The sequence below is a fragment of the Symphodus melops genome (genome assembly GCF_947650265.1).
Source record: "Symphodus melops genome assembly, chromosome: 1".
In the NCBI taxonomy this organism is placed as follows: domain Eukaryota; kingdom Metazoa; phylum Chordata; class Actinopteri; order Labriformes; family Labridae; genus Symphodus; species Symphodus melops.
Genome location: NC_136691.1, coordinates 53,786,963 through 53,803,667, shown reverse-complemented (window position 1 = coordinate 53,803,667; position 16,705 = coordinate 53,786,963). Strand labels below are relative to the sequence as shown.

The following is a 16,705-nucleotide window of genomic DNA, read 5'->3' as shown; positions in this document are numbered from 1 at the left end:
ATAAAGAACTTCAAACTGGATCTGATGTGGTGGTGTTATTTGAATTCTATTCTTTATTTACAAAAGTGTTTCGGGGATTCTTATTATTGTTGATTGATTATTGTTTATGCACATCTGAACTTGAGAGATTTCACACAAATTGATCCCAGGGGGGAAACCAAGAAGTTTCAAGAGTCTGCTTATTGTGGCGTGAGAAATAATTCCTAATATTCACACAGTCAGAGTTTATTATGTCCTGCTCAGTCAAAAATAGGAGATAACATAAGTTAATGCCACAAACTGCTATAAGAAATGAATATGTGATAAATTGGATTTATTGCATTTTAAAGCTTATTTAATTGGGATATGGCATTTGCTCTTTAAACATAAATGTTTTATTTTACTGTGTTGGTTGCATACATTAATTATAATGTGGTTGCAGCCTGTGATCATTGTAAAAAAAAAAAAAAGACCTAATAGAGCTGTGAAAATTCACTTATAGAAACTTCTGTCTCTTACACATAAGACCCCTTCTTAAAAATTGGATGCATTCCTATTGATGAAATTAGAAATATATTGGAATAAATGTGTTTTTCTGTTAAACATATATGTTTTTAAAAAAAATCAAAAATAAAGATAAAAAAATAAATAAAGTAATTAAATGTGCATGCATGAGCCACCTTTACTGAGAGAGAAGTTTAGATTGATGTAATGCTATCATTCTTCGAGGTGCATGCATCAACACACCTGTAAGGGGAATAAGAGTAAACGCATGGTGCAGGAGAGGTGTGTGTGACTCAGATACTTAGAGCATGATGTTATTTCCAAAGGTCACCTTTCAACATGAGTTTTAACTTTTTAAAATATAGAGGAAAATAAGAGTTAAATATATTATTTTTAACCAAAAAAAAAAAAGGTCATAATCATACCCACACTTTTCTCACAGAGACGTTTTGAGTGACGTTACGCTATTATCTGCACAGACGCATTCTAGCAGATGCATGCATTATCTCACTTGCAATGGTGTGTTTGAGTTAAAGCATCATTTGTAAGGAGCAGTGTGTATGATCTTCACAAGAGGAAGCATGTTTCTGGGCAACATATTTACCATCTTAGTATTTTCAACAATTAAAAAATATATATTTATAATAAAAAAAGCAGAACCTAACTTAAATCAAGGGCATGTTTGGATTAAAGTAACGCCATCACCTTCACACACACACACACATTCTCGGGGGTATGTGTGCATTATCACACCTCAAGTGGGTATTTGTTTTCATGCATGATGAGTCAGGTGTGTGTGTGTGTGTGTGTGTGTGTGTGATCCTTATAAGACGGAGCAGCCGTCACTGTGACCTGCAGCTTCACAGCTTCAAAAGCGGGCGCAGCAGTGGGATCAAGTTTTGCTCTTTTGTTCAGTCCTTTTTAAAACACGGCTTTGAAGCGTCTCCTCTCCAGCAGCACGAGCGCCAGCTTCAGCCCCCCTGAAAATGACTTATATTCAACCTCTCGTCCCCTGTTTAGCATCCCAAAGGCTCGCATGGCCGACAGTATTGTCACACCAGCCTCTGAACAAATAATTGAGATGCACCAGCGGCGGACAGGCGTGGGAGTGAAGAATTAAAACCTATTGGAGCTCCATTTGCTAACAAGAGGAGAAATATGTGGGGTTTGTTGTTTAGCTCACATTTGAAGGCCACTTTTTTTTCCTCTCTGTAATTTCTTTATTGCACCTAAATCGACAAAGGGTATCTCCTCTTGTATCAGTCACATTTTCACACACACTTCCTCTGCAGGGTGTCTGTGATTCCTAGTTACAGGGAACTGAAATTTCAATGAGATGACTTAAGTGTCTACATGACGAGTGTGTGCCTCTGCCTGCCTGCCTGCCTGAATGTGTGTGTGTGTGTGTGTTGCTTTAATTCCCTGATCAGCAGGCCTCGGTGTCTTTAATAGCCCTCACTGCATTAGTGTATAATTAAATGCCACTAATTAAGACACAATAAGAGGAGTAATAATGCAGCCATTATTACCCTCCATGATCCTCTGTCCTCACAGCACAAGACTTCAGTGCCTCTGAAATCATAATAAGGCACGAGAGCTCCTCGTGTGCACACGTGTTTCTGCACAGGATCACGGGTGCAAATGTGCGGCTGATTTTAGAAGAGGTGCCACTCGCGTCGTGTCAAAGCTTTCTCAGCACATGTTCAGTGATTTTTAGTGCAGCTCTCTGGAGCAGAAAATAAAAGGAAAGACATCATTAGATTTCATCCGACCCTTTTTGGTTTGGTTTGTGTAGAAATGATACTTTGTCTTGTGCTGATTAAAAAAGGTCCCTCATGTAATGTGATTGTAGTTTTTTTTTTTTGCTTTAATTGGAGAGATAGCACAGTGCATTGAATTGAAAATCAGGGATGGAGAGAGAGAGGGGGGGATGACGTGCGGGAAAGTAGCCACAGGTCAGATTTAAACTTGGACGGCCCGCGTCGAGCCTCTGTACACGGGTCGAGCAGACTAACCTCTCGGCCACCGGCGCCCCGTGACTGTTGTTCTTATGAGGAGCGGCTGCACGGAGCTGAACTCTCAGGTGAGAAGTTTACGTTTTTGAATGAACTAAGCCAAGAGAAAAGAAACGGGTTTCCATTCCCTTTGCAAAGATGATAAGAAACATGAAACATATTCATTCATTCCACTTGCAGTCCTTGACCTCTGACCTTGACCTCTGACCTTGACCTCTGACCCAGCATTGTAGGTGGTGTTTTAAACGTTGTGCTTTGTGGTGGTCTGAACACAGTTTTATCATCCTGTTGGTTTCTTATCAGTCTCGGTGTTAAGTAATGTTATTTTCATGTTTGATGACAGTCACTGGTCGGCTCTTCTTGTTTTTAAATGTGCTTTTTAAAAACATTAGGATTGTCATGAAAATTGCCAGAAATCGCCTGGGTCCTTTCTCGTCTTATTGGCAACAAATTGCAAAACATAAAAGTCTCCTGCACACTTTCTTTACTGCACACAATCAATTTGATGGATTCTTTTTCTCCAGTTTTTAAAAAAAGTTTTGGTACTTTAAAATAAAAGAGATTTTATTGTGTTTAAAAAACCTGTGGTATAGAAATCTGAAAAAAACAACCTTATTTGATGCTGTAACCCAGACGGTTCAGTCTGTGCACCTTCTGGTAAATATGTGTATTATGACTCTCATCCATCCAAACAAAAAGCCTTCAGAGGTCTGACAGTGATATGATGATGATAAAGCTCCTGTAGGCAATGTTCTGTTTGTGCCCGTTTGGAGACACCCTGTCCAAAGATGTCTTTGCTGATTTTTGCTTCAATGTGTCAGAAAGATCATTCTTTGGTTGAACATTTCAAATCTGTGTTTTGGAGGATGTTCATTTTAAACAAGCTGCTTCTGGATCCAGCTTGCTTCCTTTTCCTACTCCGATCCCGCGGCAGCAGCAGTCAGTGTCGTAAAGAGGCATCAGCAGAATATTCAGCCCGTTTTATAACCTGCTTAAAAGTCCTCACAGGAGCTTTAAACAACACAAACTTATCATTACTAAAAAAAAAACCCATTAACACAAGAGGACTCTGTGTCCACGATAAAAACGGTTCAACGTGTGAAATATGATTTCAAAATGAATAATGGGAGTGTTATGAATGAATTAAACATTTGGGTCAGAGGTGTTTCACCGTCAGCCCTCAGAAACGAAACGCTACACTCTTGAATAGACGATGATACATTAGCACTAATTACCCACACTTCATAGGGGCCAGGGTGGCAAATTCGACATGCGTTTTTCTTAATGACCAGCAAGAGCAGGCCATCATAATGAGCAGCTTAATTCATTGATCTGATCTGTTCAACACTCACACACACACACACACACACACACACACACAACAATCTTCAATACTATTCTTTGTTCTGGACGGCAGTCTTTTTATTCAGTGTAATGAAAATAGCAGATTTTGTTCATATTTCCTTAAACATATAATCTCCTGTAAGTGATTCCGGGTTCAGAGCGAGCCTCAAAGATGATGATTAGAAATATGAGTGCAGTTTTTACAATAAACGGACGATTTTAGCTTCATTACAGGCAGCACATCACACTCTAACTGTGTGAAGCCCTCTTTACTTTGCTGCATGTTAAATGTTGAAGTTGTGTCATTATTTGCAGAATCAGAAAAGAAGACATAGAGTGCATTATAAGAAGTCTTTTAACTGCACTGTAACACAATTACAGTAAACTACTGGCAGCTACAGTTGCCAGCTTCAGTATAGTGGCAACCACAATGCTGACAGTATAATACTGTAATGTTTATTACAGACTCTTACAGAAGTAATGAAGATGTAATATTCTTAACAGGTCTCCTCAAGCAGCTCCAAATATGGCCCCCCCCCCCTTGAATTTCCTCACTGGGGGGGGTCAATGACTCATCTTACTTTATCTAAATGAAGGTCTGAGGAGAGCTACATGAACTTCAAACAGAAAGACACCAACGAGAGGATCAGCGGCTTTACAATTAATAAAAGAAATTATGATGTAAAAACTGACATTTTCACTCAATTGAGTTGATTTGAAAAAGGCAATAAATACAAAATGACATGGTGTTGATATTTCTTGATGAACTGTTAAAATATGTTCGAATAACCAAAATCATCTTTTTGATTTTTTTAAAAGTAAAACTGCAACGAATTCATAACTGAACTGTTTTGATTTTCTTCTCTTTTAGGCTTTCATGCCTTAATTGCGGAGACAGAGAGGCCGGTAAAGAAGCCACAGGTGCTAACTGTGCTAACAGCTAACCTGGGCTAGCAGCTAGCCTGTGTACATGGGGCGCATGATCTAACAAATTAAAAACAAATTAATCATACTTGATGTAAAGGGATTTTGTTCAGATTTTCTCTTTATTTTTAGACCTCTACAGATGGTGTTTGTCCACTTCCTGTAGCTGCAGGTGTCTATGCTGCCGCGTGTGATGACTTGTGGTGATTGTATACGTGATTCAGTGCGAGGAGGCAGCCAACATACGGCTACATGAGCTCCCGTCTTGGTAATAGTCGCCTCTCCTTATTCGCTGCCCTGGTCCTTAACGGCGGGATGAGGGAACTGGCCCGTCATCTGGCCCGTGTCGACATCAAGTCAAACTCAGCCAATGAGAAAGCTCTCCGAAGAGAATTACCATCTTGGCATGAGGCCTGGAGACAGAGAGAAGCTGTCAGAGGAGAGAGTCCTAACGACAGGTCATCGTGGACCACCGCACATGACCATAACTCTTCCTCTCCATTCACCCCCCGTCATTTAACCACTTCTCTTCCTCTGGTTCCACTTTCCCCCACACCTCATTTTCTCCATCGCTCTGTCTTCTGATCTTTTTTATCTTCTTTTACACCAATTGTTCCTGTTTTAAATCAACTTTTTCCCGACTCTTCTCCAATTATTTTCCTTCTATTTGAAACCGACCATCGACCGTTTTCTCCTGGCGTGCTCTCCCCTCTCTTTCTCCTCCCTAATGAGACGATGATTCACTGATCTGGGGTCAAATTTTATCTGCTCCCTCTGTCTGAAGTGTATTGTCTCTGCAACGTCCTCCAAGTAAGGTCCTCTAACGCAGCCCATATCATCTTTAATCTGCCACCGATCTTTATTGGCCCAAATTATTACACCTTATTAGCCATTATTACATTTAAGCATTGAGTCAAAGCGGGTTCAACGGTTCAGCCGCTCTGGCATCCATCCTGCCGTCTCCTCCTCTCCAACGTCCCCATTTTCTCACCTTCTCCGAAGAGTTCAGACAAAAGACAGGAAAGAAGTTCTGTGGCCAGAAAACTTCAGCACTTTTTTAAAGAGGTTAAGTGCCCACATAGGCTCGTTTGGCTTCTCAGTAATAGAGATTAAAGTGAAATGGAAATTAACAAAGTGTGTCATCAGCTATTCCCCTGTGCAGAGTTTGTACTTTGAATTTCTAATCTCATCAAGCAAAGTAAAACATGATCATTTGTAGCGTTACAGAGAAACCTCTATAACAAAGGTTTGGCCTCATAAAACTGCCATGGATCTATAGACACGATTTGTTTGGTTATTTCAGGGAATGACCGATCAGAATGTCCCGATAAAGCAGCGATGCTTCTGAAAGATTTCTATGAACCTTTGTGTGAAATAAGAAACACGCTGCAACCTCCGCATAATAAATGTGGATGTGCAAAAAAAAATGCAGTTCCTCAAATGTCCACTAGAGTTTGGCTTCAAGAACCCTTAGGTCCAATATTAAAAAGACAAAACGTGTCGACGGCCTGGTTTAAAAAAGTCATTTGATCTCATAGCTTAAATCTTTGTTGACACACACTGAAGGATTTCTTGATTTTTCATCTGTTTTCGATGTGATTACGTGTCAGAGCGATTGGTAAATTAGCTTAATCAGCGGCGTGGCTCGTTTGACGTTGACCTTGATGGATGGATGGATGATGTTGGAGTTGTTTGCAGGAGGTTTAAGATAAACATCAGCTCCACCTCTTCACCGGGTTCTAGATTGATCCAAATTAAAATGGAGATAGCGTTTCCAATATGGCGGCCACATCACAACCGGTGACATCACTGAGAGTATACGTCGCCGTTTATATATCAAGTCTATGACAGGGATGTCTGAACATACTTTTTATTATACCGTTTGTTTTCTTGATTTATTCACCCAACCAACCAACCAGTCTCAAGCTTTTGACGAGTATCATGTTGTGTTTAAATTCAACTTTTTATCCAAGTAGCCTCACAAATACTCGTCTGAAATCTTTATTTAATTTTTCCCTTTATTTAACCAGGACTTTAAAACTTTTTTTAAAAAGATTTTACATGGCTATTAAACTGTTTTGACAGATCGGATTTTACGCCTCATTTTTGTCCCGTTCTGACTTTAAAACTTTCTGAACACAATGCACAACCCTACCGTCTCTGTCTTCAACTACAAGTGGTTTGAAATATGGATTTGAGTTAAAAAAACAAACAGTTTCTGAATAAATCAGTTTCCTGTGACCGTCGGTACAAAAAGACAGGAAGCATAAAAGTAATTTATTCTTTGAAATTCGAGCTAAAGAGGCTTTATACAAAGACAAACTACAAAGAGCTGTGTTGACCGCTCTTTGATCCATATATTACACTGAGGTGAATCTCAAAGAACAGTCAGGAGTGACTCTTCTTACTGATGAAGTTTGAGAGAGAAGTTGAGGTTTCTATTGTTCTGTCTTTGTGATGGAGGAAGGCTAACAGGTCAGTCATGGCCGTGGGCAGGTGGAAAGCGGGATCGAGTTACAGACGCAGGACATCAGTATATATAATGTTCACAATCTCAGAGGTGTGATGGGGTTATTAAAATAAAGTGTAGCTCTGTTTTTGGTCCTTTTTGTTTTTTTTCCTCAGAACACGAAAAGCTGCTCAAATCAAAGATTCATCTAAAGCACCAGTCTGTGTCACACCTCCACATTCACACACATGCTCTGTGGTCAGTGACCATCAGAAGCAACAAATCAAGTGTCTTGCCCAAGGACACATCGGACGTGTAGCTGCAGAAAGTCTTTGTTTCCGCCCTTCTGTGTCGGTTCATTCGTCTACCTACCTGTGTTTCCTTGACACTGCTTTTTCCACTTGTTGTTGGACTTTGTTATGGTTTAGAAACAAAGTCCGATTTTTATTTTTTTTTGTTCAAATATTTTAGTATAGTTAATTAACTTGGATCGTCTTCTTTCGTTGTTTACAACATGACAAGCTATGGGACTCTATCCACCAGGTAAAATGTGCACATGCTGAAAAAGAAAGCATTGTTTTATGCTTAATGCAATAAATTCAGAGTTTTTTTACAGTGCGTATTGCAAATGCTCATAGTGTGAAACTATGTGTTAAAAATAAATATTGTGCAAAGTCATTGAAGGTTTGCTACTGAAGTCTTGTGATCGCAGGTAAAACTTATTACAAATCAAAGTCTACAGGAGTCAGGATTCTTTAAGGACAAACGGTGACAAGACAACAAAAATGTAATCTACACAATGAATCAACAAACTGCGAGTTAAAAATGGACGATCGTTTGTTTATAAAACGTGGAGCTTCAGGACTGAAATGTTTTCACGTGAACGCACGGCATGGCGTTCGGTAAAAATGCGCTGTTCTCTCGTTAGCGTTAATTGCAGCCTCGACAGCGGTCAAAGGCAAGGTCCTCCTCTGACTCCCAATCATTTATCTTTCCATTACAGAGAGCACTCGCAGTTTTTATTACTGTAATAAAGTCGATCTTTACCGGCACAAAAAGCCTCCTGACCCCACCGTGCTCCAGAGACTCCTCCTGAACGTATTCATCATCTTCATATTCATTCTCTGACACACACACACACACACACACACACGCACTTCATGTAAAGGCAAGCACACACACACACACACACACACCACAGGGTGTTGTTTGTCACTTACTCAGTGTTTAAATCAAACAATAAGAGCGGGCTGGTTTCACGTACTGAGTCTATTTGTCTGCAAAGACTCTAAAAACTCACTAACCTTTGAATTTAATGATCTGAAGAATTCTTCATGTAAAATATGTTTGACAGAAGTTTGTGGTCGCAAAGACAGCACATGTGATACATGAGCGCCCTCTTGTGGCTGGAGAACTCACATGTAGGGACCTGACAGTTCAGCAGACTGGATTAATGTAACACACACAGTACTAAATGATTGTATTTAATTACATTGACTTTATAGATTGTTTTCCTTTATTGATATGACTTCCTTAGTCATTAATAAACATTTTGTTAATAGTTTTCTAAACATGATTTAGTCTAAAGCAGGTTGAATGGGAAATACGAATCAATTCAGTTAAATTGAATATCGTACATAAACTACGGAGAACAGAGTCATCGTCAGACAGTTCGAGGTCATGTGATTTATTCTGTAAAAATCCCACATGACAAAACCAAAAACGTGTAATCGTTTAATCTTGAAAATCCGTATTAAAACTAAAACGCAGTCGTACTTTCATACAGAGCCAATAAGGTCATTGAGTTTTTCTGATTGATTAGTTAACATTGTGTTCTTTTATTCTTTTATTTAATCTGCTTCCATTCTGACTTTCATTATCCTTACCAATGTTCCTTGCTTTCAAGTTTGACTATAAGTATAAATACATATACTCACTGAGAGCTGCTGAGTAGACCTCAGGTGTGCCCGGACTGCCTGCTGTTTAAAGGTGAGCAGGTCTTTGAGGTGGTGGGTGCCGTCTGTAGGCATGGAGCGCTGCTGTCTTTGATCGAAGGGTCAGCAGAGCTCTCAAAGCTGAATGAAGTTACATCATCACGAACAAACGTCACACACACTTTGACGCTTTGTTTGTTCTAATCGCAACAATTCAACACAACTCTTCAGGTTGATTGAAGTTGATCACGGAGCATCAAATCGAATGTTTGACAGACGATAGCTTCCTTGTTTTTCCACGACAACAGAAAAGCACATTTGAGCGTTGATGCAAACTGTTGAGTAATCTCTGACATCAAACCCGTGAGTGCACACCGATGCACCTAATGCTTACTGCCACCCACCCACCCGTCTCACATCAGAACACCGTGTGATCTTACTGTGTGTGTACGTGTTCGCCGGTTTTGTGACGTAGGTGGAGGCAGCCGACCACGAAAACCCAGCCCTTTATATCAGGGCACGTCGCTCACTCATTCTTACCTCTCTTTGGACTCGGGACACATCAGGACCGCTGCAGGTGAGAACAGTGTTGTGGGCATTTTAATATAAAACAAACTTTCTTCCTCAGCTTGTAGTTTTTAAAATGTGTGTTCTGCTGCATGCATTTAACGTCTAATTCTCCTGAACCGCATCTCGTGTGTGCAGATTTAACAATCAAAAAAACGACCATGTGGTTCATCGGAAAGATCAGGGAGAGCATGGAGAGCATTCCTCTGGAGCTGAGTCGCTTCATGGAGAAGAGTGAGGAGGACATCCGTCTGTACTCTAAAGCCAGCTTTACTCCAAATCTGCCCAAAAACATCCTCACCCCAGACAAGATCCCCGAGTTCTGCCTGCCACCGCAGCTCTGCAGGAGCAACCTGCCGCAGGAAGCGGCACCTTACCAGCACGGCCAGACGCCTAAGAGCAGCGCTTCTTCAAACGGCACAAAGAAGGAGAATATGAAGAAAAACGGAGAAGCGTCAGTCGCTTTACAAAGGAAGAAGCCACTGCCGTTTTCTGCGGAGGCGTATGGCCTGGTCGGGATGTACGAGAGGCCGAACACACGGAGGAAGGAGTCTTTGTTCCACCACTCAAAGTGCCCCACTTACATGTTGGATAGAAGCATTCCTGCTGCATCACCGAAGCTGCCAGAGGAGAAGAACCAGCAGAAGAAGACTTTATCAGGGCTCCTCCCTCTGTTTTTATGCAAAAGCCTGTCAGAGACGGGAAGCACAGAAAGTGAGACACACTCCTCCAGCAACTCCTCTCCCCTCAGTTCTCCCTATAGTGCCAAATCCTCCCATTACAGCGGCCGACTCAAGGGAGCCACATCCTGTCCTTCTTTGATTGACAACATGGAGGACAGGGGGAAGTGGAAGAGGAAGATGGGGTTTTTAAGTTTAACCACCTCTCCAAGTAGCCCTCCAAAACTAGAGGGGGGTTTTCCGACCTCAGCCCAAGCCGTCCCCTTCCCCCTGCCCGGCCAGGAGATATTTCAGCGAGAGCACCTGCTCTCTTTGCACGGTCGAGGTAAGGTGCACCTTCTCGCTGAGCTCACCACATTCTCCCCGAATAACAACTCGTACTTCTCCACAGTCAGAATCCGGGTGATGTCGGTGGAAGGTATACATAACCAAAGTGACCGACGGGCCCTGAACTGTGCGCTGACTCTGTGTCTGACCCCTGGGATGCTTCAGCAGCAGGAGAGCACCAGCGTCAGGAACTGCCGCAGCCCTGTGTTTAATGAGGATTTCTTCTTCACGGGGCTCAGTAAAGAGGATCTGGTGGAGCTGCAGCTCAGGTTGAAAGTGGTGGATAAACCTGCAGTTGCAGCACAGAGGAGAGGGGTTGTGATCGGACTGATCACCACACCACTGTCTCAGTTACTCAATCTCAACCATGGGTAGATTAAAACCCTATTTTGAAAGGGTGCCGATAGCCTGTTGCTATGATGCACGACCCATGTGCAGAGGCAATAGTTCGAATCCCATCTCTGCCCTTTGCTGCATGTCTTCCCCCTCTCCTCTCCCAACATTTCATTTCTCTTATCGGCTATCTTATCGAATAAAGGCAAAAAGGCTCCAAAAAATGTAGTAAAAAAAAACAAGAAACATTTTGCACAATTTGATGGAAATATAAAACACTGAATTGTGTCAACAGTATTGTGTATTGATAATATTTGAATATTGCAAAAGAAATGGTAAGAAATAAAGTTAAATAGTGGACTCAAGGTTTAGTTTGAGGTTTTTTTTGTTTGCTTATGTTGCCGGTCTGTCATTCACTGCTCTGACTTCTCTGCGTTGTGTTATGAACGTATTTAGGTTTATTAATGTAAATATTATTTATCTTTATTACCTTGTTTTATTTTATTTACCGTACCTTTTTTATCTACATTGCACCGTGGGGAGGGGGGAAACGTAATTTCGATTTCACTGTATGTCTGACATATTTTGGAATTGACAATAAAGAACCTTGAACCTTGAAGCACAGGTACCTGGGACTTTGTTGCCAAACAAAGTAGATTTTATTCTTGTTCAAAATAAAAGAAATACAGTACAGCACTTTTTGTTGTGGCCTCAACATATGCACCTTTAAAGGTAAACAGAAAACACAGACCACATAAGAAATGCTATTAGATCAGATGCTATTAGCTTAAAGTCCGCCTAATTAGCATGTACGAATAAAGCTGTATTTCAAATAAGACTTTTTTAAATACATTAACTGAACTTTTAACGCATTACTAAAAGATCTCTGAGCCTCACAGAATATAGTTTTAACGACTATTTAATGTTTTTTTCATGTTTTAACTGTATATATACACCGAAGCACAACCACACACTCACCTCTCCTCAGCGGGTCTCATACGTCTGAGGAGAATGGCGCGGGAAAACAGGAAATGACGTCACCGAACAACTACAAAAATAAAACAAGCTCTAAAATAAAATACAAAAACAGAATATACAATAAACATGTATCAAAAAAATGTAAAACAATAAACAATCAACCGTTGTTTTCTATTTTGTAAGATGCTCCGGAAGCCCCGCCCTCTTTCAGAACATTCAGCCAATCAGAAGTCAGTGGAATGTTGGGCTGCTTTGACACTTTAATCCTTGGAGGATTCTAGAACTTTGCTTTAAGTTATGTGTCATCAAATCTCAGCCAGAGATTCACTCCGCCTTTACTGACCACACCGACAAGACGTGTTTAGCACCTGAGAAGCATCGACTACATTATCAACTCCATAGAGCATTTTAAACAGTGAGCTAAAGAAAACTAGCATCTACTGCAGCCTGCGAACAATTCAGAACATCTGAAAAAGTCTGCTTTGGACAACTTCAAGTCTGCAACAGCCTGCTTAAGAAGTTAGTCTACAGAAGTCTGATAAGAAAGAGACATGGATTCAAGACAGGAATCAGGAAACCAGGCTGCATCTGCTGCCCCTCAGAGCGCTCAGTGTCCTCCTGATGAGGCACATTACCTGAAGGAAGCCCTTCAAGGTGCCAACAACCAGATTTTGAACCTTCATGGTCAGATGTTCGATGACCATGTTTCTTGGGAACAACAAAGGCTGTATCTGTGCCATAAGGTTCACAATGGACGGTACAGAGCCAACCGGCTGCACGACCTCATGGGCATCAGGGAAACTGAATTCAAGGATGAACTTCAGAGGAACATCCAGACCATCTCCAAACAAGAGCTGGAGATCTCCCGCCTCACCACCTGTCTCAAGTTGAAGGATGTGGAGATTGAGGCTGCCAAGTGCTTCAACAAGGAGCAGATGGAGAAGAAAGAGGCACAGTTGGAGGCAGAGAGGCAGATAAACTCTGAACTCAGAGATCAGATTTTTAAAGCATCTCTGGAGAGCCATAAGACTGTTTCTCTGCAGAAGGAGACCCAGATGAGGCTGGACCTCGCGAAGCAGCAGGTCCAGCAGAGAGACGACTTCATCCAGGCTCTCGGGAAGGAGAAGAAAGTTCTTTCTGAGAAACTCTTTGAGACTTCCGCCCAGCTTAAGAAGCGAGCAAATGAATCCTTCCCAAAAGATCCCCAGGAGGAGAAATACAAGACTCTGCAAGGAAAGTTCACAAAGGAGATGGAGGAGAAAGAAAAGTTCTGGACCTCCAAAATTCAGAAAGCAGAGCAGGAGAAATCAGGGCTGGTCGAGGAGAACCAGAAGCTGTGTATTAGCGTGAAAGAGTTGGAGAAGGAAAACAAAGTTCTCATCAAGACAGCAAAGACTTTAACAACGAACGCTGAAAAACAGGCCGGTGAAGAACGCACCTTGATCACCAGAGTTCAAGAGGCGGAGACAGAAAACGAAGAACTGGTCAACAAAGAAAAGACCCTGGTGGCCAGAATGGAAGAGCTCGAGAGCGAGACCAAAGACCTTAAACTCCGTCTCAACAAAAAGAAGAAGAAAGGCTTCTGGTCCAAGACCGTTAAAGGGAAAACAGAGGAAGAGCAGGAAAAAGAAAAAGAAGAAATTGAAAGGAAACAAAGAGAGGAGGATGAACAGAAGAAGAGAGACAAAAAGGAGAAGACTAGGAAAAGAAGTTTCTGGAATTTCGGGTCGAAAAGAGATGAGGAAAAAGAGGCGGAGGAGTCTACTTGTAGCCTATGAGGCAGCTCCTTCGTTTCCTTCTTCCTCCACCTCAATCACCTCCTTCCTCTCTTCATCCTTTCATCCAGCCCCTGCTCCATCTCCCGCCCGCCGAGGTTTTCTCTGGGTCCTCCAGTTTTCCTCCCAAATAATAAAGACATGAGCATTAGGTTAATTGGCTACTCTAAATAATAAAGATAATTGAAAATGTTAAACCTATTTCTACATGTGTCTGCTGTTCACATGAAAGACTATACAATAAATAAATTGAACACCTTACATATGAGTCTGTATCAGATATATTAGATGGTAAGTATTTTGAGTTTCATGTTAATACTCTAAAAAATATCCATAAAAAATGGATATGAACAACGTGGGCTGTAAAAGGATGACTATTTTGGTGAATTATATACAATGTCAATAAAGCATATTAACATACCTGTTACACTTACTATTTCTGGAAATGTTCCAATATTATTAGAATATGAGTAAGTAAAGTTTATTCATATAGCACCTTTGAAAAAGACGTCAGAAACTGCTTTACGATACAAAGAAAAAACAGAGATAATACAAACAGACACATCAAATCAAATAGAGACAGTTCAAACAGGCCCGTCTAAACAGATGGGAACAAGGAGCAGTTTTACTTACAGACGTTAATCATAGCTGTGATTTCAATATATATTTTCTTCCTCTTTCTTAATCTCCATGAAGTCCAATCCTTACCAAAAAGCTTTGTCAACCACGGACCATGCAGCAGTGTGATATGTAGCATGTTTGTGTTGGTTTACCTTGTTCATGCATGTAACTCTAAGACTGCACCTGAAGAGAGACGAGACATAGATTAGTTCTGGATTATGCAAATTGAACAGGAAGGAAACACAAGTTTGTAACCTTTTGTAAAAGCAAATCAAACAATGAAATGGTAAACAGAAGCTGTCATTGCAGATTATGCTATACTGATTTCAAACTGTCATAAAGGTTCTTCAGTGCTTTCTTTATCTCATTTGTTATACCAAGAAAACGTGTGTGTGTGTGTGTTTAAGCTTCTGTGAATCGTGAACTTTCATGATTAAAGGTGAATTATGAAGTTTTGGTAGAAAGTCAGAGAAGTGTACAGATGATGTGATATATGTTCACAACTCTATACACAAACTGTCTCCAGATGACTATTTGATCCCTAACACTCTTTGAAGACAAAATGCTACCAGAGAGACAGAGTTATGGTGGGGGGTCTGCACAAATAGCAAGCATGTTTTCTTTGTATAACGTTTATTTAGTTCAGAAAATAAAGTAGAGAACTGTTTCACTTCTACAACTTTCAAATGTTAAAGCCAAATCTACATGGTGCACCTTTAAGACACAGCAGCACAGATGCACCATAACATGTTATTGGCTTGATTGATGTGATAAATAGTTCTGATATCAATTATTCAGACTGTGTGATAATGAATAGCAACTCCCTCATCCTTCCTGTCGTGACAATTTCACCATCTTTCTCATATCTTCTATCTTCTTGCCCAACTTCCTTTCTGCTATATAAATGTTGTTGTTGATTTGGTGGTTCTGTATTCCCTTTAATATGACTTCACTTAGTTGTTTCCATTTAAGCCATTTCCAGGTTTCCACAATGACAAACGTGTTTTTACACTGTCGTTTCTCTTTGAGCCTTGTTGTGCATTTGTTCTCAATTCATTTTGTGTGAAATAAATAAATAAATACAGCCTATAACTTTTGTTCCATTCTCCTTGGGCACATAAAGTAATCAGAGATCCTTTCAAACAGAGGTAGGCTATTCCTTTACAATGTGGAGCCCTTCAGAGCTGAGGGGGACTTTAAGGGTTTCATCAGGTCACAGGTGAATGTGTGTTTCCCCTATAAATTAGTCCTGATTTATTTAACTGTATTGTCTTTACACAACAATGCTCAAAAAGGGCACTGAACTTTGTTTCACCTTTAACTTCCTCTCGTTATCCCAGTCAGCCAGTAGATTTAGGTAAACTAATCAATGAAGACCTGTCCTGACCGGAGGAAACACCTATTCACGGATCACCAATTACTTTGCATGAGTCTACATGAAGGTGCCTTCTTTCCTCTGCAGGCAGACGACAGCACAAAAAGCTACTGGCATACACTGCTAACAGGTTTAAGAACACAAACCATAACATTAATATTAAAAGGCATCCGTACACACAACAGGCCTAGCAAGCAATTCACAAGAATCATACAGGTGTTGTGGTTTCACAGGTGACCGTGTTAACTGAAGACTCTCCGACAAATGCGTTGTTGACGTGAATGAGTTTTTGTTAATTTTATTTTACAGCGTTACTTAAAATATATATATTAGGCAACGAGGCATTTGCGACGCCACACTTTGTTTTTGCACACAACCACTGGCCTAAAGGTCACCAGTCAACGTGGTCACACTTTCAAACGTAACACCGGTAACGCGCTGAGATGTGATGTGAGCATATGTTGTGAGGCGTATGTCTACAAGGAGAGGAAACAATGTCAGACTTTTATTTTTTACACATAGGCATCATGTCAGGCAAATGATTTAAGGCCAAATGGAAGCTTTGAATGTGTTGGTTTTGATTTCGTCTAATTATTATCTTACCCTTTGTTTCCATTGAGCTGTTGCTGTAGCCTAAATATCACAGTATTCAATAGTGTTACCTCTTAAAGACAGGGAGTAAAACAAGAAGGGAAATAAGGACCCATTTTTCCTTTCTGCTACTCGGAGAGACATTGATGTGTTTGTTTTAACCTTTATTTAATCAGGTATGGACAAAAATAAAACCAGTTTCAGCCGTTGTTTATATTTTATGGCGCCATTTGTATATGGGCGTGGCTTAAATAACATGACGCGTTCTGCTGATTCTAATTGGAGGTACGTCATGGCGTCACAGCACCG

At 40.7% G+C, this 16,705-nt stretch overlaps 1 protein-coding gene across 1 annotated transcript; it reads left to right on the top strand.

The window, feature by feature from the left end:
* Positions 1–9,647: 9,647 nt before the first annotated feature.
* LOC306831639 (C2 calcium-dependent domain-containing protein 4C) lies at positions 9,648–11,242 on the top strand. The gene is made up of 2 exons (XM_079355833.1): positions 9,648–10,721; positions 10,788–11,242. The coding sequence occupies exons 1-2, from the start codon at positions 9,809–9,811 to the stop codon at positions 11,096–11,098; spliced, it is 1,224 nt and encodes a 407-aa protein (XP_079211959.1). The 5' UTR covers positions 9,648–9,808; the 3' UTR covers positions 11,099–11,242.
* Positions 11,243–16,705: the final 5,463 nt, after the last annotated feature.